Source organism: Xenopus laevis, chromosome 3L (genome assembly GCF_017654675.1).
Source record: "Xenopus laevis strain J_2021 chromosome 3L, Xenopus_laevis_v10.1, whole genome shotgun sequence".
NCBI classification, from domain to species: Eukaryota; Metazoa; Chordata; class Amphibia; order Anura; family Pipidae; genus Xenopus; species Xenopus laevis.
The window spans coordinates 107,801,961-107,829,765 of NC_054375.1; the positions used below are offsets into that span (position 1 = coordinate 107,801,961).

General features: G+C 37.7%; 1 protein-coding gene across 1 annotated transcript; it reads right to left on the bottom strand.

Moving 5' to 3' along the window:
• On the bottom strand, nt 1-26,505 carry scg3.L (secretogranin III L homeolog). Its single transcript, NM_001085577.1, is given in 12 exon segments — nt 1-465; nt 1,084-1,164; nt 2,491-2,616; nt 3,613-3,696; nt 16,335-16,451; nt 17,145-17,295; nt 17,894-18,055; nt 20,824-20,966; nt 23,250-23,465; nt 23,549-23,588; nt 24,845-24,897; nt 26,391-26,505. Coding segments are annotated over 12 exon segments (1,377 nt in total). The 5' UTR covers nt 26,476-26,505; the 3' UTR covers nt 1-346.
• Nucleotides 26,506-27,805: the final 1,300 nt, after the last annotated feature.

Consider the following 27,805-nt stretch of genomic DNA (forward strand, 5'->3'; position numbering starts at 1 on the left):
TTTTTTTTTATGAGCCATAATATTACAATTAACTTTCTAAGTAACTACCCATTTGTAGCAACAAGGAAAATTAATTTTACTGAATTGCTAAACCCGAATTTTTTTTGTTGATTAGCAATTCAGTGGGCAGTTATAGTTGCTGCCCCATATAACTGGTGTTCGACCACTCAAAGCAATCTAAACCCATTATAATGAATTGACACATTGATTTGCTTTGAAAATGCATCAATCGAATCCTTCTGGATCCCCTAATTTAATATTTTGTAAATCTGTGCCTTAATCTTTGACCAAAGTGGGAGTATCTACTTCTAAAGCATGTTTTTTAACACGGCCACAAATTCTGTCTTCACAGGCTACTGTAGATACGCTTGATAACATTGGCCTCTTCCTTGTCCAAAATTCCTTTTTCCACATAGGAATCTGCCTGCTGGTTGACGAATTCTTTCAGTTTTGAAAGATCATTATCTGAAAATGAAAGCAAAGTAAAAGGGTTTTATGTGCAATAATACGACATTTGTAAGCTCTTGTGCACATTAAAATGAAAGGTCCCAATCTCCATGTTGAAACTGTTGGTAAACTGCGTGTTTTGGAGGTATTAATCATACTGTATATCACCTGAGTGTGTTTTGGAAGTACTTCAGTTATAGTATTATTTTGCAGTATTATAGTACAGTATTTTGTGTTTTTGGTGTTATGGGAAAGTCATATAGTCTCCTATAAAACAAGGAGCAGAAAAAAAATTAAGTGAATCATGGTTATGAATGTTAGAGACCAGCGCTAGCTTACAAATCCTACTGAAAGCATACTAGTACATACTTCTATGATAATAGCAATAATTCAGAATTTGAAAATAATAATGGCATACTCGTTGGAAATTTCCAATTAGAAACTTATTACTATGCTTAAACTTAGACTGTCAACTTTTTTAGCAAATCCTTACAAATAAATATGTTTTAAGTCAGATAGGTAGTGCAAAGTGTCTCTGAGGGGTTAATTATCCCAACCAAGAAGAAATAATTCCTTTAGGGAATTTTACCCTTCAAACACGACTCATGCAGATTCATACAGTTATATTTGTATTACCTCCTTTGTTTGCCTCTTTGTTATGTTCCTTTAGCCACTCAATATTCTTTCTGATTGCTTCTAAATATGTCTCCGCTTTCCCTGGAGAAAAATAGGAAGCGTCAGTGACTGATGGACAAGATAATTGGTACCTTTGCGTGACTAAACTATTTTTGGAGTAGGTTCAGACACACTGAAATTTTCCTTTGCTATATAAAATAAGCTCTTTTCCTCAGAGGCAGTGCAATATGATCCCAAATGAATTTAAACTTGGCTGGAAATGTTTCTATCATCCAACGCACATCCCCTTTATATGTTTGCAGTCTCAGCATTGCCTGGTTGCTAGACCATAGCAACCAAATAGCTGCAATTACAAACTGCAGAGCTGCTAAACAGAAAGGCAAATAATTAAAAAAAAAACACAAAATAAAAAAATGAAGACCTATGGCAAATTGTTTCAACTGAAACCATCAGGACACGGAGCTTAGGCTCCACTGTTCTCAGCCTGGGGTCTGTTGTATGTATGTATGTATGGTCAAAAATTCCACCATCCAGAATCCAGACACTCATCAAAGGCTATAGGAGGCATCTAGAGGCTGTTACATTTGCAAAGGGAGGCTCAACTAAGAACTAATATCTCTGTTGGGGTGCCGAAATGTATGCACCTGTCTAATTTTATGATGCATATTGTCTGTTAATCCAATAATCTCACTGCTGAGATACACAAAATTCTACAATATTAGGTTTATCAAATTGAGTGTTCTAGTTACATAGTTAACAATGTGGGCACTTGCAGTCTGGGTCTGAGGTGAACAGTACAGGGCTTTAAGGGTGTGAACAATAGAGGTGTCACAGGTGTGAGCAGGAGTGTACAGTCTGTGGTGTAAACAATGCAGAATTCAGTTAATACTGATTCCTTTTAAAGCATACACAAGGTAAGCAGTCACAGCAGGCAGACTTTCATGTGGGGTGGGCACACAAGGGGGGTCACCAGTTGGACAGCACTGCTCTAGTCTAAAGGGGTGGCTCTTGTTCTTTGATCTTTCTTAGGTCTAAAATGTCCTCTAATGTACTTATAAACAGTAATCATGTCTCCTTGCAAGCTCCTCTTCTCCATCCTTCACAATCTACCCTCATAATTTAAATCTTTTGTTCTTTTGACCAGTTTAATTGCATGTCCCAGCACATTAATATCCTTCTTAAGGACTGGAGCCAAACCTGTAGCACAACTTTCCCTTTTTTTAAAAAATAGCTATATTTTCCTATAACATGATTTTCCCAATCGATCTTAATATTGTTATATGTCATTTACACACATGCAAATAGTATTTTGCTACATGCACATCATGTATACTGTATATTTCTTTTAATGGGACAATAATGCACTGGGTATGACTAGGTAGAAATATAAAAAACTTGCAACATTACCTTTTGGCTTTGATTCTGCTGCATCATTTGGCTCTGGTTTTGTGGAGTCCTTTAATAATTCATATTCTTTTTCCATTTTGGCTGCCTCTTCTTTTGTGCTGTCAGATTCATCAGCGTTCTTGTCTTCTGCACCAAGAAATTACAATGGATTTTATGCAAACTATTATTGTGAGGGTTTCTTTATGAATAACATATTTTATTTGTGTCAGAGGCTGTTTTTTTCAACTAAAAAAATTTTGAGTTCAAACCAATGGTCTACTTACCTGAGCATTCTCAAGAGTTGAAGCAAATTCAAGTTCCCATTAAAGCCCAAGGGAATATTTTGGAGTATGAGAAAATGCTTCACTTTTAAGAAAATGCAAGTGACAAATGATTATAATGGTAAAAATAAAATTGAGAAACACTCAAGGTCATTTCATTTGTGGGAAATTTGAGTATAGTATTTTCAAATGATGGTAACTCACCCGATTAGTTTCATGTTTCTAATTAGTGAATTGCTTCAGAATTTGCTGCTTACAAGGCATTTTTGTTAAGGAAATCTAATGAACTACTTGTTCCCTTAAGGGACATTTTTCAATTATCTCATAAAAGGAAGATTATCAAACCAGTGCTTTTGTCATGGAAAGCTGGTCACTCATTCCCACTTCATTGCACAGGGATATGGGTGTTATGCGGTTACCATGCCTGCTTAAATGATTTGAATCTTGTTTCCTTCAGTCTGGGAATTCAAAATGATAGCAAGCAGGCAGCAGCCATTTTGTGGACACTGTTTTTTAAGGAAAGCCTTGCATCATCTCAGAATCTTGTTTGTGCACCAGAATGGGGGACCCGATGACGATGTCCATCCCCATGCACTGGCTACACAATTAAATGGTAAAGAGAACGGGGAAATGTGTGGAGAGCAGTGACATCTAGTAAGTGCTGAATGGAAAGTGAAAGTAATTGTATTTGATTGACATCTGAGATTTTTAAATGAGCTTACAGCAGCTATGAATGCTTTAATAAAAAATAGAAATTGGATTTCATGTTTAATTTGAAAAGGACTTTTATTATACAGATTTTTGTGTCTGGGTGACAGGTCCACTTTAAAAATACTATCTAATGTAAACTAATATGGAATACCTGAGGGTAACGCGTTTCTGTGAGAGCCAAAGTTTTTTCCCAGTTTATTCTTCACTTGCACGGCTATCATGTCATCCAGGTTTTCTGCAAAAGAAAATGGAGAAACAATACAAATATGGTCTATAATTTGAGGATCTGCACCAGCCCAAGGCAACCATAGCCCTAAATCAGTAAATATCTTTGCCTCTGACTATGCCCCCAGTAGCGCCCTGTTTGTTTTATTGTTTTCAGTTTCCTGAGTTTAGGGACTTACATACAATATACTGTACCTCACATAGAAAATCTAAAATGTATGAAACAAGACTGATTAGTAAGTAATTACATTTTTCTTTGACAGCTCAGAAATGACTGCACTTAGCATTAGAATGTAATAATCAGCCCTACAGCATCAACTTCTATGACGTGTGAACCTCATTTTCTGCTTGATGATTTGCAACGACCCCTGAGCTTAGCTACTCAACAGCTCCCCAGCAGGGCCGGATTTGTATTTCCGCACCCCTATGCCGGCTACAGTTTTCCCTATCTGCACTGAGGACTGCACGCACCGGTAAGTGACTGTAGGCAATTTTCCATGCGCACAGTCCACAGTGCATTGGCAGAATGTGCGGCTGGGGAAGCATGCTGCCCCTGAAATCGTGCCGTCCTAGGCCCGGGCCTTTATGGCCTTGCCACAAATCGGGGCCTGCTTCCCAGACCACACTGAGCATGCTACTAACAAAAATCCAAGGTGAGCTTCTGTGGACAACTTTGGTGGTCCTGATTATTACTGATATAAAAATACTGAACCTTGAGGCAGGTGCATTAAGTTCAATAAATAGATTACAACATTTCTAGTCAGTTGTTTTTGGGTTTGGTTCTCCTTTAAAGGGTTGCTTCACCTTAACATTAACTTTTAGTATGTTATAGAATTGCCAATGCTAAGTAACTTTTAATTAGACTTCATTTTTTCTTTGGAGGTCACTGATCCAATCTATAAAAGATACGCTCTGTAAGACTACAAATGTATTGTTATTGTTACTTTTTATTACTCATCTTACTATTCAGGTCCTCTCCTGTTCATGTTCCAGTCTCTCATTCATATCAATGCATTTCTACAGTCATATAAAAAAGTTTGGGAACCTCTCTTAATTCTTTGGAGTTTTGTTTATCATTGGCTGAGCTTTCAAAGCAGCAACTTCCTTTTAATATATGACATGCCTTATGGAAACAGTAGTATTTCAGCAGTGACATAATGTTTATTGGATTAACAGAAAATATGCAATATGCATCATAACAAAATTAGACAGGTGCATAAATTTGGGCACCCCAACAGAGATATTAGATCATTTGTTAGTTGAGTCTCCTTTTGCAAATGTAACAGCCTCTAGACGCCTCCTTTAGCCTTTGATGAGTGTCTGGATTCTGGATGGCGGTATTTTTTGATTATTCGTCCATACAAAATCTCTCCAGTTCAGTTAAATTTGATGGCTGCCGAGCATGGACAGCCTGCTTCAAATCATCCCATAGATATTCCATGATATTCAAGTCGGGGGACTGTGATGGCCATTCCAGAATATTGTACTTCTCCCTCTGCATAAATGCCTTTGTAGGTTTTGAAGTGTGTTTAGGGTCATTGTCTTGTTGGAATATCCAACCCCTGGATAACTTCAACTTTGTGACTGATGCTTGAACATTATCCTGAAGAATTTGTTGATATTGGGTTGAATTCATCCGACCCTCGACTTTAACAAGGGCCCCAGTCCCTGAACTAGTCACACAGCCCCACAGCATCAAATTTGACAGTTGGTAGCAGTTGTTTTTCTTGGAATGCTGTGTTCTTCTTCCGCCATGCAAAGTTCTTTTTGTTATGACCAAATAACTAAATTTTTGTCTCATCAGTCCAAAGCACTTTGTTCCAAAATGACTGTGGCTTGTCTAAATGAGCTTTTGCATACAACAAGCGACTCTGTTTGTGTGAGTGCAGAAAGGGCTTCTTTCTCATCACCCTGCTATATAGATGTTCTTTCTGCAAATTGTGCTAAATTGTAGAGCGAAGTACACCATCTGCAGCAAGATGTTCTTGCAGGTCTTTGGAGGTGATCTTTGGGTTGTCTGTAACCATCCTCTGCATATGCCACTCCTGTATTTTTCTTGGGCTGCCAGACCTGGGTTTTACAGCAACTGTGCCTGTGGCCTTCCATTTCCTTATTACATTCCTTACAGTTGAAACTGTCAGTTTAAACCTCGGAGATAGCTTATTGTAGCCTTCCCCTAAACCATGATAATGAACAATCTTTGTTTTCAGATCTTTTGTGAGTTGCTTTGAGGATCCCATGCTGTCACTCTTCAGAGGAGAATCAAACAGAAGCACAACTTGCAATTGGCCACTTTAAATACCTTTTCTCATGAGTGGACACACCTGCCTATGAAGTTCAAGGCTTAATGAGCTAATCCAACCAATTTGGTGTTGCCAGTAATCAGTATTGAGCAGTTACATGCATTCAAATTATCGTAATCACAAAATTAAAATACTGAAGGAAGTCAGATCCCCTCCTCTTAGTGAATTTTTTATATATCTGAAGTTAGATCATTCTTTTTTTATTGTAATTACAAGGGTGCCCACATTTTTGCAAAGCCAGTTTTTCATATTTGATTTAATTTCATACAACTGAATACTGCATACTGCATGATCAGAAAACACCCCAGTACTCAGATGTTCTTGGGAAATGAAAGACATACCACTGTTATATTTTTTTTGTTGAAAGTGGAGTAAATTAATATGCATACTGAGAGGGGTTCCAAAACGTTTTCATATGACTGTATCTACAGCTAAAATCACAATTTACTTCATGAATGTTTAATATATTGTTATGCATTTTAATTGAAACATCCAGATATCTGTAGTTTGATATACTGATTAGCAGCTCCCATTGATGGTGATATAGCAACCCAAGCTCTCCTGTGCTATTCCAGTTAATGGCAAAGCAAACAAACATTTCTAATAAAATTCTTTCTTTGTTCATCAGAGCTATTTTCTCCCAGTAGTAAGGAAATATTTCTCTGTTCTCTTTCATAGAGACCAAATAGGATCTCAGCCATCTGTGCACAGGTGGACAATATTTGCTCGGAGGTCCATTAGGCATTGCTGGAAGTGAGTCATACACCCCAGTACTGTGCATGCACTTGTGGGTTTCCAAGCAACTGATTGTACTTATGGCTTTACAGGAGCGAGTCTTATCATTACGACAATCCAGTTTTGAAAATTATACAGACTAAAAATAAATCCAGAAACATGTTCTTTTAAATCCTGTTCCCTCATTAGTGTGTTTGGGGAAGGAAAACAAGCTGACAAAATACTTTTCTACAGGTCCAATGAGTGATTACTGGGAGTCTTTTCTAATTGGTTGCTAGGCGCAGAAATTCAGAAAGCAGATCAATTGTCAAGTTGTAACTTTACAGCTTTGACTCCTTTTATTATCCTATACTCACATTCATCCTTCATTCTGAAATACAGGCAAATTTGTCATTGATAGGATCAGTGACTCTAGAAATTAGCTCTTAGATATCGGAGATTCCATCTTTAGGCATTGATCATTTGAGAAATAATCATACTGATTTATTAAATGTCTATGGTTATTTTTATTTTGCTTCCTATTTTACCTCTCTCTAAACATAAAGCAGAACTAAACCCTAAACATTAATATGGCTAGAAATGCCATATTTTATATACTGAACTTATTGAACCAGCCTAAAGGTTCATCATCTCTATGGTATTAATGATCCAGGCCTTCAAAATTGTCACAAAGTTGTTCCCATCTTGGATTTTGTTAGGAGTGTCAGTGACACGCACATGCTCAGTGGGGATGGACCTAAGCTAAGCTTAGGGGCGGTCACAAATCTTCAAGCAGAAAATGAGGTTCACCTGTCATATAAACTGATGCTACGGGGCTAAATCATTAATTATTATGCTAATTGAGCTGGTTTCTGCAATGTACCAATAATCTGAAATATTTTCTAACCAGCCTTATATTGTAACATTTTTATCATAAATAGTCATTATATTGTGCGTCGGTTTCTAAGCTCAATAACTGGCAGCAGCACAGAGCATGTACAGTGAACGAGCAGAAAAGATGGGGAGCTACTGTGGGTATATTTGGAGGCACAGATATTGGGGTAAATTTACCAAGCAATGAAAATTCGCCAGAGACAGCTTCGCAGCCATCACAAAACTTTGCCAGGGGAAAATTAGCTCAGACAGCGCTAATTTACTATTAATAAGTTGTGTCCAGGGCGCCAAATGCTGGCGAATTTTCTCTAGCGTTACTTCGGCAATGCAAGCAAATCCTAGTGCAACTTCGTTAGAGGTCTTCGCTCAGGCTAATTTGCATACGGCGGAAAAGTTGAATGGACGTATATGTTGCAGCAAATACATTACATTACACAAGTCCAGGGAACCGTATTAAAGACAATAGAGTTGTTATAATGCCCTACAAATGAGCCCACTGTATAGTTTATGTTCCATATGTAAGAAAATGTATGAGGGAACCCGGTTACCCAAACAAATTTTTAAGGACTTTTGCAGGCTATCACTCTGAAAAAAAGAAAAGACGCCAGCATTTTTCGGACTTGAAAAATATGATGTAAGTAACAGAAGAATGAGGAAGATCTATGTACTCCATTGCACTTCGTCTGGTCTGAGCTGGCGAAGGCAAGTTTGGTGAAAGAGGTAGCGTTCAGTAACATCTGCATCTTGATGAATTTGCTGTGTAACGTCCATTCGCCAGAGAGAAAATTCGCCTGGCGATAGAGTGTGCATGAGCGCTAGCATCTATCTCTTTCGCTAGTGAAGTTACACCTGCGCCTGCCTAAAAACAGTAACGATGGCGTATTGTCGCCAGCGTTAGTTACTTCGCCCATTAGTAAATCTGCCCCATTGACTGCTAAAGGGCTGTGGTAACCATGGGCTGGTATAGAAGCCCAAAACAACATTTCTGTCCTACGCCTTTAATTAGGCTTTAGTCCTTCTTTAAATTTAAGGCCAGTAACACACACAGTATTTTCTTCCAAGATTTATAAATTTGGAGTAGGACATAGTGTGACTAATCTGGCTGGATCACATGTCTTTATTGGTAGGTCAAGCATGCCAAAGCAACCAATGAGGTGATCAGTAGAGCAGAAGGTAATACTGAATTCCTTCTGTTAGTTTACATATGCCAGCAGTTACAACAGTGGGTGAGCCAACCTGCTCATCCATAAAGGAAAACATTGCTATCTAGCCATGCCTTGCATTTGTTCTGCCAAGTCACAAGGTTTTCTGATGTTTATTTCTGTCCCTTAAATAGAGAGATTTAGGGTCTGTATCATTGATTAGCTGCACTTCTGTTTATTGGCTTCTACGTCAGCATCCCACTTTGTCCTCTATAAAATTGATAAGTTCAGAAAAAATAATTTAAAGCAGGGGATTTCTTTTCTTTTTTTTTTTTTTTAAATCTCATTCTCGCCTTGCCCGTACCCTCTACAAAGCCAGATTGCCATGTGCATTATAAGATGAATTGCCTCGTAATGACAGCAGAGCAGGTCTCAGAGGAGGAGGTTGGTGAGAAAAATACACACTGGCCTTCAGATTGCTCAGTGCTTAATGTAACATTAACCAGCGGAAGGTCATGTTGTTACTGAAGCTTCCTCCTCTGCTGCTCTTTGTACTAGCCAAAGAACAGCCTGACGTCATAGATAGAAGCCAGAGTAAAAATAGATTACAATACAGCACACTGGCAGACCCAGAGTGTCTATTACTGTAATCTCCTTAACTCTCTGGATGCCAGAGAGCTTGGAGTCAGGAGTGTCTATTACTGTTACATTCTTAACCCCTTTCACTGCCAGAATCATTATTCTCCAGGGTGGTGGTATGAACTGTCACTTACTGTATCGTTGCAAAGTGCAGAGCACAGGCTGCACAACCATGCAATATTGTGCCTCTTATTGCTATAGCAGTTACACCCGGGGCAATGATTAATGAAGCCCACTGGCTTATAATTTCATAATAGATTTGTTTAGTAGATGCTTTATAATGTAAAACTAACATGGCAATCTGTGGGTTATACAGTAGCTAAATAGTACAAACTCTAACAGAAAGTTTGTTTCCGTGTTAATCCTGCTTGAATTAAAGGACAACTGAAGCTGTGAGAATTATTTTTTGTGGCTTTTATGAACTCTGCTCTGACTTTTCATGTACAGCAACACTTTGGTGCCTTTTGGCCACACTCAGTGTTATCTTCCTCACCTCCAGGAGGTGCACCTGCCCCTGAGCTGGAAATATTGCACATACTGTATGTAGTATGGTTGTTATGGCACTTTAGCTTGTGTCCATTCTGCTTTCCTTAAGGCCACCACTTTGGGTATATTGCTGGCACCACCACAGTAAAATTATGTAAGCATTATGGGCGTGATTTTAGAAATGTAAAATGCCACACTATTGGCAAAAATAAAGTCCTTCTAGTTGCTAAGTTCCCCTGATGTAGGGAAGTTCCATTTGATTTTTGCTGCTGTATTCTTTTGTGCTCAACACATTCACTATGGCTGGTAAATTTTACATGTGCTTTCCTGTTTTTCCCTCTGTTATACGAAATGCCTGGGAATTCCATGTCCCTTTAGTATGCCTTTTTATCTGCAAAAACATATTCTGAAAAGGGAACTACTGTATTATGTAAAAAGCACATTGCGGTTTTTATCTAATCATTATTATTGGGCTCTTCCTTATTTAATAGCAGGATTGTGGATAACCCAGTAGTCCTTGCCAAAACGGTTATTTCCTCCCCAGGCTTTACACGCTTCCAGTACAGAATATGATCTCTTGTTATCAGGTTTCTTCTTTCTCTCCTGTAAATACATTTATGCCCTTTAACGGATACTATGATAATCCGCACAAATCCATGAAAAATACATTTAGAGGGTATGGCTTTATGAATGTCAGCTAATTTAAGGGCAACACAAGGGTCATTTTAACCTAAATTCCAATTACTCCTCAGCTCCTGTAACTTAAATGGAGCAGCTGCAGGTGAGACTGCACTGCTCCATGTGTGTGGGAGTTAAGTAAATAAGCTTATCCTATTAGAGGATGTAATAAAGGAGTAAGGTGAATTGCTTGTTTATATCATACATATTCTGCAATTGCTTTAGGTACTAGTGCAACTGCATAAATATACACTATGCGGGTCTCAGTAAAAATGAATAGGACTAAAAATGCCACATTTCATATACTGAACTTATTGCACCAGCCTAAAGTTTCAGCTTCTCAATAGCAGCAATGATCCAGGACTTCAAACTTGTTACAGGGGGTCACCATCTTGGAAAGTAACTGCGACACTCACATGCTCAGTGGGCTCTGAGCAGCTGTTGAGAAGCTAAGCTTAGGGGTCGTCACAAATTATCAAGCAGAAACTGAGGTTGGTCTGTAATATAAACTGATGCTACAGGGCTGATTATTAAATTCTGATACTAATTGCACTGGTTTATGTGCTGCCATGTAATAATTATCTGTATTAATTACTAATCAGCCTTATATTGTGACATTTCTATTCTATGTGTACTGTATATTGTGAGTGGGTCCCTAAGCTCAGTAAGTGACAGCAGCACAGAGCATGTGCAGTGAATCAGCAGAAAAGAAGATGGGGAGCTACTGGGACATCTTTGGAGACACAGATCTTTACTGCTAAAGGTTTGTGGTTGCCTTGGGCTGGTACAGAAGCCCAAAACATAATGTACAACATTCTAGCCTACTTTAACTTTCCTTGCCCTTTAACAAAGTTACAAGATGACAGCCCCCTGCCCCAACTTTAAAAGCATATTAATTATTTATTAATTAATTGGGCTTCTGGTGCAGTAAGTTCATGTTTATATTTAGTATAAAAAATACAGCATTTCTAGCATTATTCTATTTTCGACTTTAGTTTTCCTTTAATAACGCGTAAAATGTATGCTTTTCTAATCAGCGCTTAGTAATATCACTTGTGTCATATGACTTGTTGAAAACCTAAATCTATGAAAATATTGTTACCCTCTGCTGAGAATTTGAGGATCTTAGGAGGAGCTCCATGATTTATGGCCATCCCTTTTATATTTTCCCTTTGTGTATTTCCTGCTTAGGTAACAATTTGTCAGCACTGCAAAGATTCAGGGAATGTAATCTTGGTGCAAGTAACCTGCAATTTTTTTTTTTTGCTGAGGTCAATGTTTATTTTCAGATGCATAGTTATTAATCTGCTCGTTTCTATGCAGCTATCGTCAGTGAAGGTTTTTTGGCCAGCTTGGAAGAAATACATTACATATTTTGCTGTGAAACTGGCAGGAGAATTTCAAAGTCCTTGAGGTATAATATATTGCTGTGTGGTGAAAATGGAAAGAACATATTTCGGTCTATATTAAACAAGGGATTACTTTCCTCTTGGGATGTGTGAATTGCACAAATGGGGTGAAATTACATATGTGTTCTCTATCATGAGCAAAACAGGTCAATCACTTTGGAATATATTGATATCTCTGCAGACTTTTTGACCAATATTATACCTAATACCCCTTACATAAGAATGCAGGTAGAAAAACATCACCGTTTAAAAATAACATGTACCTGTGTGATAGGAAAAGATCTCATTTGCTAGGACTGTTATACAATGGAATTTCATGCTTTCATTGTCATAGAAAACTAATACCAAGCATCACATTTCATCATTTCCAGGGGGATACTAGGTGACCTGCATTAGCTTTAATCAATGTGATCTGTGCAATTCAGACTGTAATTTGCCACAGATTGTTCATATTGTGCCACGGCATATTCACTGGTACAGAAGCAGATTATGAGAAATGTATTGGTTGGATGAATGAATAGGTTGGAGCATTTTTTGGAGAAAAGGAAACATGTAGTAGAGACTATTAAATCAAATTAGTTTATTAATTACAGGATCCAATTTTTGTGTATACAATTTTGGTGCAAGAATTATATCCCCCCAATGTGAGTTTAAAGTGATACCAGGGCAGTCTTACAGTCTTGTCAGTATTCATTACATTATAGGCAGAAATATATTTATTTAAAGGGGATCTATCACGAAAATGAAAATTTACTAGAAGCATCATCTTGCTTTAGAAACTTTCTAAATATAATCAATTAGAAATTCTTTACCATTTATTAAATAATCAAGCTACGCTTCACTCTCCCCTCTAAACAATATATATTCGAAGTCGGAGGATTTTAATTCACCAGTCGAATATCGACGGTTAATTAACCCTCGATATTCGACCCTTAATACATATGCCCCTTAGTTTACATATGCCCCTTAGGTATGTGAATATATATATATTTACATACATGTAAATATATACAGGGGCGCTTTGCCAATGAGGCGAGCTGAGAAGCTTACTTCAGGCGGCAGCGCTCCACTAGGTACCAGGGGCGGCAAAAATGCTGCTCCTGGTACTTAAGAGCCAAATTTCTGGTTTTCAACCCGGAAATACGGCTCTTCTAACACAGAGAGCGCAACTATGCTGGCCCTCTCTGCTGTCCTCTTGGACCCCCACCAGACCCCCTCCGGCGCAAAAAGGTGAGTGCTAGGGGGAGGGGGGGCTGCAGCAACTGCAAGCTGCCTCAGAAGACGGAGGGGCCAGGATTGCCCTTGAATATATACTTACATACATGTATATAGCATGCATATGTATGCACTGGGGAGCATTTGGAGCTACAGTATTGTTTTTAAATATATGTAACTATGTAACTTCTGGGCAAGAATAAGAACATGCATGGAATTTTCATGTGAATCTTTAAAGAACTTTCAGCAACAAATAATATGACCATTATATTATGAAAATGCCACATTTATCAATGGCAAACTTGTATTATACAGAGTATGTTTTGTTTTTGGGGGTTTTTGCGGGATAAATTGCACAACAGATCATACAGTGCTTCTGAATAATAAATATTCATGCCTGGAAATGGTAAAACCATAGAACATATGGTTTATCGTGGCTCGATCAATGTCTTACTTGGAAGCTTAACTGACTGATCAACTGAATGGATTATCAACATGGGCTGTTTCTATACATATTCAAACAGTACTGTTGCTTATTTAGACTTACATGAAGACTCATTGATAGTAGCAATAAATTATTTCTAGCTATCATATTCTAAGCAAAAGGTTGTCTGGCTAAAGGGACAATATTGATATTTTTGTTTATACAGTAGCAATTGTTGAGGGATTGTACGCATGCTCTGCTGGGGTCATAGAAATGGGGAACACCATTGATAGATGTGGAGTTACAGAATATGTGCATGAAAAACATCATCTTCCCCAAGGTTATAAGAAGGACAGCTTTACAATGATTTTGCTGTGGGTCTCAAACATTTCTATTTATGCCACCAGCCCCTGGAGTGTAAAATCAGCAGACAGAATTTATAGGGTCATACTGTAATTCCCCTTGTGACTGATAGCAGGTACACAGTGGTGGTATGTATGAACAAATGGAAGAAAACATTCAGTATATTTAAAATGTTATGACAACAGGCCTCAGGACTATATGTATGCATGGTTTAGGTTGGTCTCAGACATTTCTCAGTATACTTGGCATTTTACCAAGCATGCACACATGTGAATGCTGCCTGTTGCGAGGGGACATGATTACACTTTACAAGTACATTAGAGGACATTATAGACAAATGGCAGGGGACCTTTTTACCCATAAAATGGATCACCGTACCAGAGGCCACCCCTTTAGACTAGAAGAAAAGAACTTTCATTTGAAGCAACGTAGAGGGTTCTTCACAGTCAGGACAGTGAGGTTGTGGAATGCACTGCCGGGTGATGTTGTGATGGCTGATTCAGTTAATGCCTTTAAGAATGGCTTGGATAATTTTTTGGACAGACAGAATATCAAAGGCTATTGTGATACTAAACTCTATAGTTAGTATAGGTATGGGTATATATAATTTTAATTAAAAGTAGGGAGGGGTGTGTGTATGGATACTGGGTTTTCATTTGGAGGGGTTGAACTTGATGGACTTTGTCTTTTTTCAACCCAATTTAACTATGTAACTATGTAACTATGTTATACTGAAATGGTGCATTAGGCACCTCTGAGACATCAACAAGACTTTTCATGGGAGAAATTCCTACTTCTCTCCTGCCACTTTAAAGGAATTGTTCAGTGTAAAAATAAAAACTAGGTAAATAGATAGTCTGTGCAAAATAAAAAATGTATCTAATATAGTTAGTTAGCCAAAAATGTAATGTATAAAGGCTGGAGTGACTGGATGTCTAACATAACAGAACACAACTTCCTGCTTTGCAGCTCTATTGGTTTCCACTGATTGGTTACCAGGCAGTAGCCAATCAGTGACTTGAAGGGGGGCCACATAGGTCAAAACTGTTGCTTATGAATCTGAGCTGTATGCTGAGGATCAATTGCAAACTCACTAAAACATTATGTCCCAGGTGGGCCCCCTTATTGTCACTAACTCAGAGTTAGAGAGCTGAAAAGCAGGAAGTTGTGTTCTGTTCTGTTATGTTAGACATCCAGTCACTCCAGTCTTTATACATTACATTTTTGGCTATTTAACTAAATTAGAATTTTTTTTTTCATTTTGCACAGCCGATCTATTTACCCAGTTTTTATTTTTTACGCTGAACTGTTCCTTTAATGTAAGGCACGAAACCCATCTGGAGTAACCACAGCAATCATCTGGATACCTGTAGTTACCAGATGTGTTTAATTACAGGTCCTCCTGTTGCAATTATGTAAATCAGTGATCCCCAACTAGTGGCTCGTGAGCAACATGTTGCTCTCCAACTCCTTGGATGTTGCTCTCAGGGTCCTCAAAGCAGGGGCTTATTTTTGAATTTCAAGCTTGAAAGCAATTTTTAATTGCATAAAAACGAAGTATAGTGCCAAGTAGAGCCTCTTGTAAGCTGCCAGTTCACATAGGGGCTACCAAATAACAATCAAAGCCCTTATTTGGCACCCCTAGGGACTTTTTCATGCTTGTGTTGCTCCCCAACTCTTTGTACATTTGAATGTGGCTCACAGGTAGAAAAGGTTGGGGACCCTGCTGTAGATAATTAAGCAAGCTGTGCCAGCTGACAGCAAGTGTTGGTAGCTTACAGTAAATTTTCAGTAAGGCACAGCCATGCAGAAGCTTTGCATATGGTTTCTCTTAGTAGTAGATTAAGGGTAGGACTACATGGAGGTTTCTGACGTGTCCTGCGACAAAACGCCTGTGACAAGTCGTGCAGCATCTGCATCCGCCAGTCGTGTCGCGTCGGATCAATGATGCAACTTCATCCGTCATTTCTATATCTTACCTTATTTCTGTCGCATGTGACTTGTCGAAGCACGTCGGATCGCGCAAAAACGTCCATGTAGTCCTACTCTAAAACAAGTGTGCCTTTCAAAGGTTTGTTTTTAACCCCTTAATGAGTACATAATGAGTGAAGTCATTTTTCTTTTGACATAAGAGTGCTATGGCTCAATACAGCACCATGTGTAAATGAAGATTTTCTGCTCATCAGTATCACTCACCTCTGAAGTAACCATACAGAGACAGGGTTAAAACGTCTATACTATAAATATTTCATGGGTCCAATAACAAATCTTGGTGGCTAATGTAAACAAAAACATTGATCATCGTAGATTTTCCCCACCTCAAATCAATTCCTTTTCATCTTTAAAAAAAATAAATAAATAGATATATGTGAACAACTCACCTAAGTAATTGACTCCTTCTTCTGGTGTAATTGTCCCATATTTAACCATCATTTTCACAAAGTCTATCAGAGTTTTCATTATTGTTAACAAGGTTTTCTTCTCTTTGACATCGTTTTCTATAGAGATGAAACATGACATTTGGAAACCATAATATCCAAAGAGAGAAATTCAAGAAGGTAACTACATGCATGACCTTGCCTCCCCTTGTTTAGGAATAAATTGTTGTATTTAAGGATTTAGCCATGCATTTGCTATTCACTTCATTCTTTTAATAATGAATAAACTGCAAGGTCACACATTTCTCCTGCGTTTACTGTACTATTATTTTACAAGTAATATTGAGGAATATATTCTTAGAACTTTACTTCATATATGAGGATATATTTAGTATTATGTACTATATTCTTAGAACAGTAACGGGAAATAAAAAATACTGCTAGATAATTTTCAGTTCTGAATGATGATATATGGCAGAATATATTTATGAAATACCAAAAATCCAAGTTCCTATTTCTGCCATATACTGCCATATTTTAAAGAGAACCTACCCAAAACACCCAAGCTATTTGGTACTTTCCTACAATAAATAGCTAAAATGGAACTTGGTGTTTTGTACTTTGTTTTACTCATTCCTACGTTCATGTCTCCTTTTATATGGGACATCGGATGCTTCAGTTCACATACATGCTGTGTCTATTCACAACCTCATTTATATGCAAATTTACAAGCGTAATATCCTGGAGAAATCAAAGCAGTGTATTTAGGTCTCCAGCAAATGTGTGTTCTAAAAAACAGGCCTTTTTAGTTACCTGAGTTAAGGCTTTTTACAAGTCGATTAAAATTTGGGAAATACTGGAGATCATCTTCAGGAGATAATTCGTTCCTTCTCTCCACAGTGCTCAAAGAATCCTCGTTTTTTGTTTCAGATGATTCTCTGTCTTCATTTTTATTCAGTGTTTCCTAAACAAATGCAAACTGTAATTTAAAAAATGGTAGTAGAAAACATGTGTTTGCCTTTGTATGTGGTCCGCAGATGACAGCATTTCAACAGCCTCAGGGTCATCCGGTGTTTGCCCATGGGCTGACTATATCACTTGTTTGACTGCTTGGCCAAATGAGCACATCTTTACATTCATGAGCAGCTGAACACCAGGGATAAACCAAACCTGAGGCCCTGTAGTTCTTTCTCATCCTCAGCTCCCAGCACCGACCGGGATTCTGGAGCATTACAGTGTTCAAAACAGATACACTTATATGTGACACTTACCAATACGTTATACTTTATTCAACACCAATGATTACTATAAAGAATATGGTCCATACAGAATATAAATAGTGAACCCAGGCAATTTGGTGTTGTCGTTACACAAAATGAGCTCTCTAGATTAAATAGTATGACTACTTACATTACTATCATCTATTTTAGTTTCTGGGCATTATCACATGCTGTTATAGAAAACATCTTGTGCATTGGTGTAACATAAAGTAATTACTTCCAGAGGCGAATAACGTCACAGAGAGCCGCATAGCAATTCCAAGGATGTGCAAAATAAATTACCATTTTTCCCTCCCGCTTATCGTCATCATAGACGTCTGATCTCACGTCTGCATAATCCAGATCTCCTGCTTCCTTCTCACGGTTTTTAGCCTCATTAGCAATTAGTTGCTGTAAAACTTCTGCCACTTCATCTTCTAATGTGTATGCCTGGCTTTCTGTAATCTGAAATCACAGATTGGACTGATTACATTATGCTAAGCTCATTTCAGCTCTCATTTCACTGTTGGCTGTTGATTTCATTAAGATGAGTATATTCCAAGCAAATAACTATGAACAAGGAATAAATGAAACCTCTTTTTTTAAAGAAATCTAATACAACAGACAACCTTTAGAATCATTTACTACATGTACATCAGTTGTACACCAAGAATAACTACACATAGTGGTATATTGGTAATAGACTAGTCAGGGATATTATTTCCTTTTACAGCAAAATGTGAGACAAAAGGAGTAAGGTAATAATGGAAACAAAATTTGTCCAGTAACCCACAGCCAGGACCGCCATCAGAAATCGCAGGGCCCCGTACGACAAAATTTCCTGGGTCCCCTGGGCTGCGTCCACCGCAAGCCCCACCTACAGGTCCACCCTCCCCACCACATAGTAAAAAAACAAAAAAAATATTGGTGACTATGGTTCCCACATGTTAATAAAAAATAATAAAATATTGATGGTCAGGGCCCCCCATAAAAAACATTTGTGGCTAGGGCCCCCCCCCATTAAAAAATATTGGTGGCTAGGACCCCACATGAGAAAAAAAATTGGTGGCCAGGGCCCCCCCCACATTATAAGTATTTGGTGACCAGGGCCTCTTAAACTTCCATGCCTTCCAGAAGTCAGCAGCTCTCAGAAAGATGGGGGGCTCGGCTAATCAGGTAAGTGTGGCGTGGCTGGGGCCCCCCTTACCCTCGGGCCCCCTACAACTCTCCCCCTTGTCCCCCCCCTGATGGCTGCCCTGCCCACAGCAACCAAACAGATGATCAGTTTCAAACAGCAGACCTGCGAATGCTGCCAGTTGTATGGATGCTGTTGGTTACCAGAAGTGAAGCAATTGTTGACATTAGTGGGCATAATAAAAAGAGATAATAAATGAGATAATATAAGTAAGTATAAGAGCTCAATCATCCTTTACTATCGAAGGAAATCGTGAAGCAGCCTTTTCTCCAATTAAAAGTGACAGTCAAATCATTTATAAAATCATCAGTGTTTGTATATTCCCTGAGCTATTGTATTTATTGGGCAACTAGAGGCCTATCCATCATTGTTTAGGAGTGTACATGTATTCATGCAGCCATTCCTCTAAACAAAGACATCAAATTACTCAGGGGCACACAGTAGGAGTAGTTAGTGCTTTCTGCTTTCTGACGCTGTGGGGCATATTTATTATGCTGTGTAAAAAAAATAGCAGAATAATACACCACACTTCGGCAGGCTTCGCCGTGTAAAAAAACGTAAATTTTTTAAGCATTTTTTTCTTAGAGTGACTTCCGCCAGAAGCAATGTAAAATAACGGCAGCAAATCTAGCGTTCGCATGGCATAAAATTACACACTCTTTGATAAATTTGCCATTTATTTTACACAGCTCTTTACACAGTTTTTTTAGTGAATTAAGTTTTACAAAGCATAAATAAATATGCCCCTGTATATCAGTCACTCCTAATATTTCCCAGTGCTTGTATGCCTAAACGTAAAGGGGTTGTTCACCTTTAAATTAACTTTTAGCATGATGCAGAGAGTTGTATTCTGAGACAATTGTTTTAATTGTTTCTTATTTATAATTATCGTTATTGTTATCATTATCGTTTGCAATTTGCTAGGATCCAAATTCCCCTAGCAACCATGCATTCATATACATAAGCGACTGGAACATGAATAGGAGAGGACCTGAATAGAAAGATGAGTAATAAAAAGTAGCAATAACAATAAATTTGTAGCCTTACAGATCGTTCATTTTTTAGATGGGACCCCTATTTGAAAAAGAAGAAAAAGGTAAATACTTAAAATTGATTTTAACCATAATCTCCCTCTGGTAAGATAAATAGATAACCGATGAAAGATTCCCTTTTAAGAGATTCTTATTTAAAAGGGGCACAATGAATGAAACAAAGTAGGATGCCTGTATGTCAATTACAGATCAATGTCAGATCAATGTCCACACTGATGTTAATAAAGCCCAAATCAGTTCAAATATATTTTTGCAGTAACTCACACCACACACTGCCAATACTGTATGATTGATAGGAAAGCAGAACAACATGCACTTTCCCAGAAACTATGTCAACTCTTTACAGTACATAAGCAATTTTATTAGACTTTTGGCACTAGAAAGATTCAGTTGCACACACATATATATATATATATATATATATATATATATATATATATATATATATATATATATATATACAGTATATATATATATATATATATATATATATATATATATATATATATATATATATATTCCTATATGTAGCCTATGTACAGTTATTTCTAATAAACAGTTATAATGCAACACAATTCATTAGATACCTGAAGCATGCCTACTATTTCATCAGGAAACCCATATAGCTATATCAGTGGAACAGTTACACCATCTCAGCATAATACGTAAGTGCCATAAATGACCTTAGAAATAAATATACTTTCTGTCAAAAATGAAAGTAGGGACTAGAAATACCATGAATGAGAAAAATGAGTGAAATGATATATGTTATTGATAAAACAACTAAGGATGATTCCCATGAAATAGAAGGAGATCTCTGCTAGCAGTACATAGGAATAAGATTAAGTTCTCTTGGGTCTAAGGCAAGCTCATTTGCCATACAGAGTTTATAGATAGTCAAAATGCTAATTTAATCCAATGATCTTTCAAGGTTAGAATTAACTAACGATTAGTAAATTAATGTAATAAAAATAGATCACACTTACCAGTCCAAGGTTTAGAAGCTTTGAAACAATCTTATCAAACACCCCTCTGTCATTCTCTTCATATATTCTTGTGGCAATCTTTCGAACAATGTCTTCTGCAGTTAAAGGGGTGCCATCTAACTGGTGAAGGCCATCAGGATCATCTACCAGAGCATACCAAGAGAATTTGCTATGAGTCCACGTTATCTGACATTCCATGGAGTGATGGGCGAATAAATTTGGCAGACATGAATTTGCAGCGAATTTCCGCTTTTTTGCCACAATCAAATTAATTAACTGCGGCGACAATTCACCAGTGAAAAATCCACTTCGTCAAAAAAATATGTGCACGTCAAAATTATTCGGACGCCAATTGACTTTAATGCATTTGGATCAAATAGTTGTGCGTATAAAAATTGTCGCCCTTGTCAAAATTGCTGCACGTCAAAATTCATTTGATGGACATTGACTTCAATGAGTTTTGCAAATTTTTCGTCGTTTCACGAAATTTTGCACAGATTCGCCCATCACTAATTCTATGTCATCCAAATCTTGGGATTTCTAATCATACATTTTTAACAATGAACCATTAATTAGATGAGATTTTACGGTGGATTTCAAGTTCCCTATTGCAAAACTGCAACATTTGAGAAATTCTGCAAATGGTAAATGCAGTAAACACATATAACAGCCAGGTAACATTATGGTTGTTGATTGGGAGGTGATGAACCTACAAGGGTATCGTCAGACTAATCAATCAGTAATATTAAAAGACTGTTTATTTGGAAGTATTCTTTGTGGGGTGTGAAAAATGTAAACCTGTTGACCTACATTTGAGTATATTTCTTTTTTAGGTCTTTTAAATGCTTAGTATAAATACTTTTCTAGTTGCATTTTCCGAAATCTCAGACAATAATAAATGTACCATTAATAATAAAATCCTCAGCTGTTTGCCTTGTTGGATCTTCAGAAAAGCTGAAAATCTCTGATAAGCAGCAGATCTGTTGGCTGAAAAGACTGGAAACTCTCCAGATTGAACAGATGCTAGAAGGATAAATAACATTACACAACCCAAGCCTTTCAGTTTGACTCTTTTTCTTCCTCAGACTCTTATTTGTTGCTAAAACAGCACATTGCTCTGCATCCACTTTCATGCTCATCATTATCACTTGTGATTACTCATTAGTCTAACCCACATTTACTTTGGTAGGAAAGTACAGAATTTATCCTGATTATACAACCTTTAAGGCTTTAATGTTATAACAATATAACTTTCGTACTAAATGCTACAGCACAGCAAATGCACAAAGTGGAAAATGCAGAGCTATCTATTTAACAAGACATTAGGACTAGTGATGAGCGAAATTTTTCGTCAAGTTTAACCGCAAAAATTACGGCCCTAGACTCCAATGGGAGAAAAAAATGTTGCACGTCAAAAAAAGTTGACGCCCATAGACTTTAATGCATTTTGAAGAATTTTCGCCATTTTGCGAATTTTCAACAAAGCAAAACTGGTCAGATTTGCCCATCACTAAGTAGGACTCATTTATGAGCACGGTGGCAGGCTTTGCATCCTGCTTTCCTGTCTAAATGAACTGCACGTCTCTGCGCAATGTTTTGTAGAACAGAATAGAACACAGACCTGCAGCCAGTCTCCTAAATAAATTGCTGCCTAATTTTGGCAGAGCTGTATTTATGAGGGGCGGGAGGGAAAACACACATAGGCATATCTCCATCTGTTCCCAACCTATCCCCTACCTTGTGTCTGATTCAGAAGTTATTGACAGCGTCTGATGTCACAATGGGGGACATAGGGCAGGTAGTAAGTACAGGACTGACCTGCACTGGCCAATACTGCGCTCTGCACCTTGTATTATATTTTTTTTAACTGAGGAGAGTTGCAAAGTGCAGCCTGGGCAAATGTGCTTTCTGCATGAGCACTAAGTTGTGTGATCTTGCATCCCTTGGTACTCGTTCACTTATGTCAGTAAATGACCCCTATTTATGAACTTACTATTGAGTAGCACACATTCTTCACTGCATCACTAAGAATACATCCTTAAAATGTGGTGCATGTATGATAACATAATTAATGAGTATTTGTTATATATATATATATATATATATATATATATATATATATATATATATATACATACAAGAGATGAAAGCACTCATGGTTAAATCCAAAAAGATCCACACTTTTTATTCACATTGTGCAACATATCTATGAGTTTTGATCCTTGTTTGATCTTCATCAGGTTGGATCCTGACAATGGACATAGGTATTGGTTAGGCATTCTTGGGTGACATTACTAAGAAACAAGGCTAGAATCAAACACAGCAATAGATATTGCTAAGAACAAGTTAATCTAGCTGCATATGCATAAAATAACAAATATGACATTAATAATGCATGTGGGAAGGCTATAGAGTGTTACAAATACCTTCATATTTATAATCCGGCATGCTTTTAGTGGTATCAAAATACTCAGCAAGCTTTAGGTTCTTGGTTGAATCAGCATCATCCAGGGTACCTCTGTTACTACCGAAAGAGCCTCTTGTGCTTCCACTTCTCTTCACATCACCATCTTTTTCTCCCATTGACATCAAAAACCCAAGATCATCAGCAAAAGAATCATTTTTTAGCATCTCTTGGTTTTCTGCAAAATGGCAACACAATATGGCATTGGATTTTTCTTACTGATTTATTACTTGTCCTTTAAATTGTTCACTCTTCACTTACCTGTGCTTGTGCCTCTGCTCACAGTGTCTGCCTCTGCAATCTTTGAGAGAGAAAAGGAGAAAAGGTTTATTTTAAGGATCTATATAGTCTTATCTGTACAGTTGTCTCATACTGAATACTATACCTCTGCACTAAGTGTTACAAAAATAATTGTACAGATATTGTGTGGGAAAAAAAATGTAGTGCTGTCAGGCTGTTAGAGGTTAAAATACATTTCCGCTGCCTTTCTGGAATGTGATAAGTATGCAATGTCATTATTGATAGGAAATGTGCCTAGGTCATTCATTTCTAAGTAACGGCTCGTAAATCTTCTTGATTTTATATTTAGATTCTGGACAGCTTAAAGGAACGATTCAGTTAAAAAGAAAAACTGGGTAAAATCATTTTTTTTCTATTAAATTAAGTTAGCCAAAAATGTAATCTATAAAGGCTGATGTATTTGTGCTTTTTCCCCATTTTCGCTGGTGAAAGATGAGACTGATGCTCAGATCTCGTAGGGGAAATTTAATGAAAAGATTCAAACTTTATTCAAACAGTAACCCATAGCAACCAATATAATGTTTGTTTTTACCTGTAAATGGAACCTGCTGATTGGAGTGGCATACAGTACTCCCCAAATGCTGTAGTTAGGTTGCAGCCATTTGAGTGACTTTTTCCTATGACATGATGTTGTGGCCTGTGGTCAATCCTCTACAGCAATCACATGGGAATATGTCAGTGTTAACTGCAGCCAACAGCCGTGAGCTTTCACTCCATATCATGTGGGCTCATCTCCCCTGCCCTAACCAGAGCTACATACAAAGTACTATGCTGAAACAACTTATGTTCATCCCAAGTAACCCCAGTCTTTTTTCCCTTCTCTCCTAACCTTTTATTTAATTCAGCTATGGACACATAGTGCTGCAATCATGCAAAACTAAACTTTAGATCATTGTCCCTTGTGGGAAATTACAGATGTTTCTCGTATTTTGCTATAAAAATGTTTAATTGTTTCTACTGTGCAAAGTCTTGTGATCTTTATTGCTATAAGAAACAATGATTCCTGTTTTAGCCAGTTACATTTATATGCTGCAATGTCTGTGTGTGATCTTGCCATACGTCTTATGAGACTATTGCACTATTATAGAGGTTGATAGACAACAGCGCTCTCAGTTTTGTCAGGTAGAGCCTGTCACCAAGAACACATTTCAGCACAAATCATTCAGAATGTAAATGAATGGAACATTTTCAATCCACAGAATTGTTTTTTTATTTCTGCTGTAAATAACTGGACATTAAAATGGAAATTTCCCTTACCTGTTCTTCCAGAGGTCTCTCTTCACTTAACTCCCTGTTGTGTACATCTTTATCTAACAGAGACAAGAGACGAGGTCCTAAATTATCTCATAATTACATAATTATTTCCTAAGCCTGTTTCTTTGGACACTGGAACATGAGGCATCATGGGTGAAATAAAATGATATAATGTCTCACGTTTCCAAGGAATAAGACACCTAATATGCTATTTGTCAGTCCAATAACTTTTTTATAGAGGCTATAGTTATGGACTGAGGTGGTGCCAACTGGTCAGTCAGCGACTTGTAATAATATAATCGGATCTCAGGACTTGCTCGGAACTACACTCTTCAACATGTCACAACAGCTTTCAATAGGGTATTGTAGTTCAGAAGTATTAAAATACAGTGTCAACTAATTACCTACATTTGTCTACTTGTATGAGGAATATCTTAGTCCAGTGAATTCACTATGCGCTTGTGTTCAAAATATGTCAGTATAGCTTTAAACACAGAATGTTAGGGTTTTGTAATTTGTGTTTCATAGTGGGAATGGTATTACAATTATACAGGGAATATACCTTATGTGTCATTTGTACAAACTCTATTTTTCCTTGTGGGAACAAATTCTTATGTATGTAAGAAAAAATACAATATGTTTAAGCTCGTTTTTGGCACAGCTTAGGAAAATATAAAGCTATGACAAATATGATTGCAGAAAAAAACAATAATACAGATATGAAGCAAATGTAAGTTAACCAACATTTACGCCATGTACAGTTTAAAGTGCTAAGAAAATTTGGTGTAGGTCCCATTGCTGCTTCTCCATGTTATTCATATCTTCCAAATGTATAAAATATTGAAATTGTGCCTAAAACTGATATATGGAATGTTTACTAGACAGTTATATCCACCATAATCAGATTAGTTTAATAAGAAGATTAAAAAGAACATTGCATTTTCCACAGTCTCCCAGCCACCGTCTGCATCCGCTCCATTAAAACTCTTGGAGTCCGTCGGTCAGGCAGGTTTCTACAAATAAATATCCCATTTTCGTACAAAGCCACAAGCTCATTGTATCATGCATTTCAGCCAAGCTTTATCGGTGCCATCGTTTCGCTTTTGTATTTTTGTGTTACATTTGCTTTTTGTATTAAACATTAACAATATTAAAGGGGAACAGCACTCAAAACTGATTTGTTTTTCTTTATAAAAGAAAATTCACGTTCTGAGCGACTTTATCATATAGAGCCATTAAAAACGTCCAATGGTTTAAGGCTGTTTATAAATGCAATGGCAACTACTGGTTTACCCAATTGGGTCTGACTCTTGAAACAAAATAACAGAGGTCTGTTTAATCAGCTGGCCTCTGCTACATGGCTCAGAAATGAAAGGGTGCAGTGCAGAGAATATACACATGCAGATATTGCTTTCAGTAGCAGTTACATCTACAAATAATGCAAGTGGAAATGTGTCATTCATATAAATGGGACAGTTGCTTAGAACTGAACTTCCATTCATTCTGCCATAGACAGTTTTCCCTTTTTGAAGACAAATCATTCACTTACCTTGCTTAATGCTGGGGTTGGGGAAACCCTGGACGTGGACGAAAACCCCGATGATGGCAGTAATAAAAACATATTTTGGACCCATCTGTTATGGAAGTACCTTCCCTGGTGCTCAGCCGGACTCAGTAGAAACTCCCCTTGGGACTGCTGGGAGTTGCAAATAGAAGGACAGAGCTTCCCGCTATGGAGAGACGCGTTTCACTGGAGGTGAGAGAGGAGCTGTCCAGAGCTTGTGGTGCTGAAGCTGATGCTGCTGTAGGGAGCGCACTGGTGCCTGGAGATATAGCCGCTAATTGCAGCAGCCTCTATTGTTCATCGCTAGATAACATCTAACTGTACATACTCCAGTGCCTTTTCTTGCTGACAGCTGGAGAAAAATCGCTCGGAAATCAAAAATCAATGATCCAGTCTGCGTCACCTGGCTTCCCTATTCCCTTCCCAGCTCGTCAGTTCCCTGCACAGAGCCACCCGCCACCACCAATGCTGCTTTACGTGACATCCCCACTTTTACGCTTCCCAAACAGGATCTGTAAAACCCCTTCTGATTGGAACCTGCCTGAGCTGCGATTGGACGATGATCAGTCCCTTTGTGTTCTGGATTTGAGACGTTCAAAGTCTTTTTTTTCTTCCCATGCTGCAGATATATTAAGCAAAAGTTTGGGGAAAATGACTGACAGGTTAGAATTTAAAGGGATTCGATCATGATTTTTATGGTGTAGTTTTACACTGTTGACACTGCAAACAATTAATTGTACCATGTAAAATTTAATTCCTGAACCAACAAGTATATATATAGATAAAATTGAGCATAGGACTGGCCAGATATGGGATGACTTTGACGTAGTTGGCCAGCTTAAATATATTGCACTATATGGATAAACAATCCCTGTTTTGTTTAAAGGGTAAGGCATTTTTCAGTAGCAGTATGCACAAAATCTGTCTGTCTTAAATATATTGATAATGAGTTGAGTGCAGAGGACTCATATATTTGTCTATATATATATATATATATATATATATATATATATATATTTACTATATTCTTCCTTTATTAAACATTTTTTCCCATGAAGAAACAGGGAATGATCATAAAATAAGCAAGAGGGCCCACTGACACCTGAGTTTTTCTGGTATCCAGGTGGGCCAGTCCAACGCTGCAGTTTGGAACAGCTTTCTGACAGGCAATTGTTTCTATTCAATGTAACTGAAGGAGTCACAGTGGGACATGGATTTTTACTAGGGAATCGGGATTCGGCCAGGATTCGACCTTTTCAGCAGGATTCAGGATTCAGATTCGGCCGATTCCTTCTCTCATTGGTCCTCTCATGTTAAGACCTGGCGGCACCCGTGTAGCAGAGGTCTCCTCCCGAAGCGAAAGGTGGTTGATATAAGCGGAATAGTGAGCCGCAACCAGG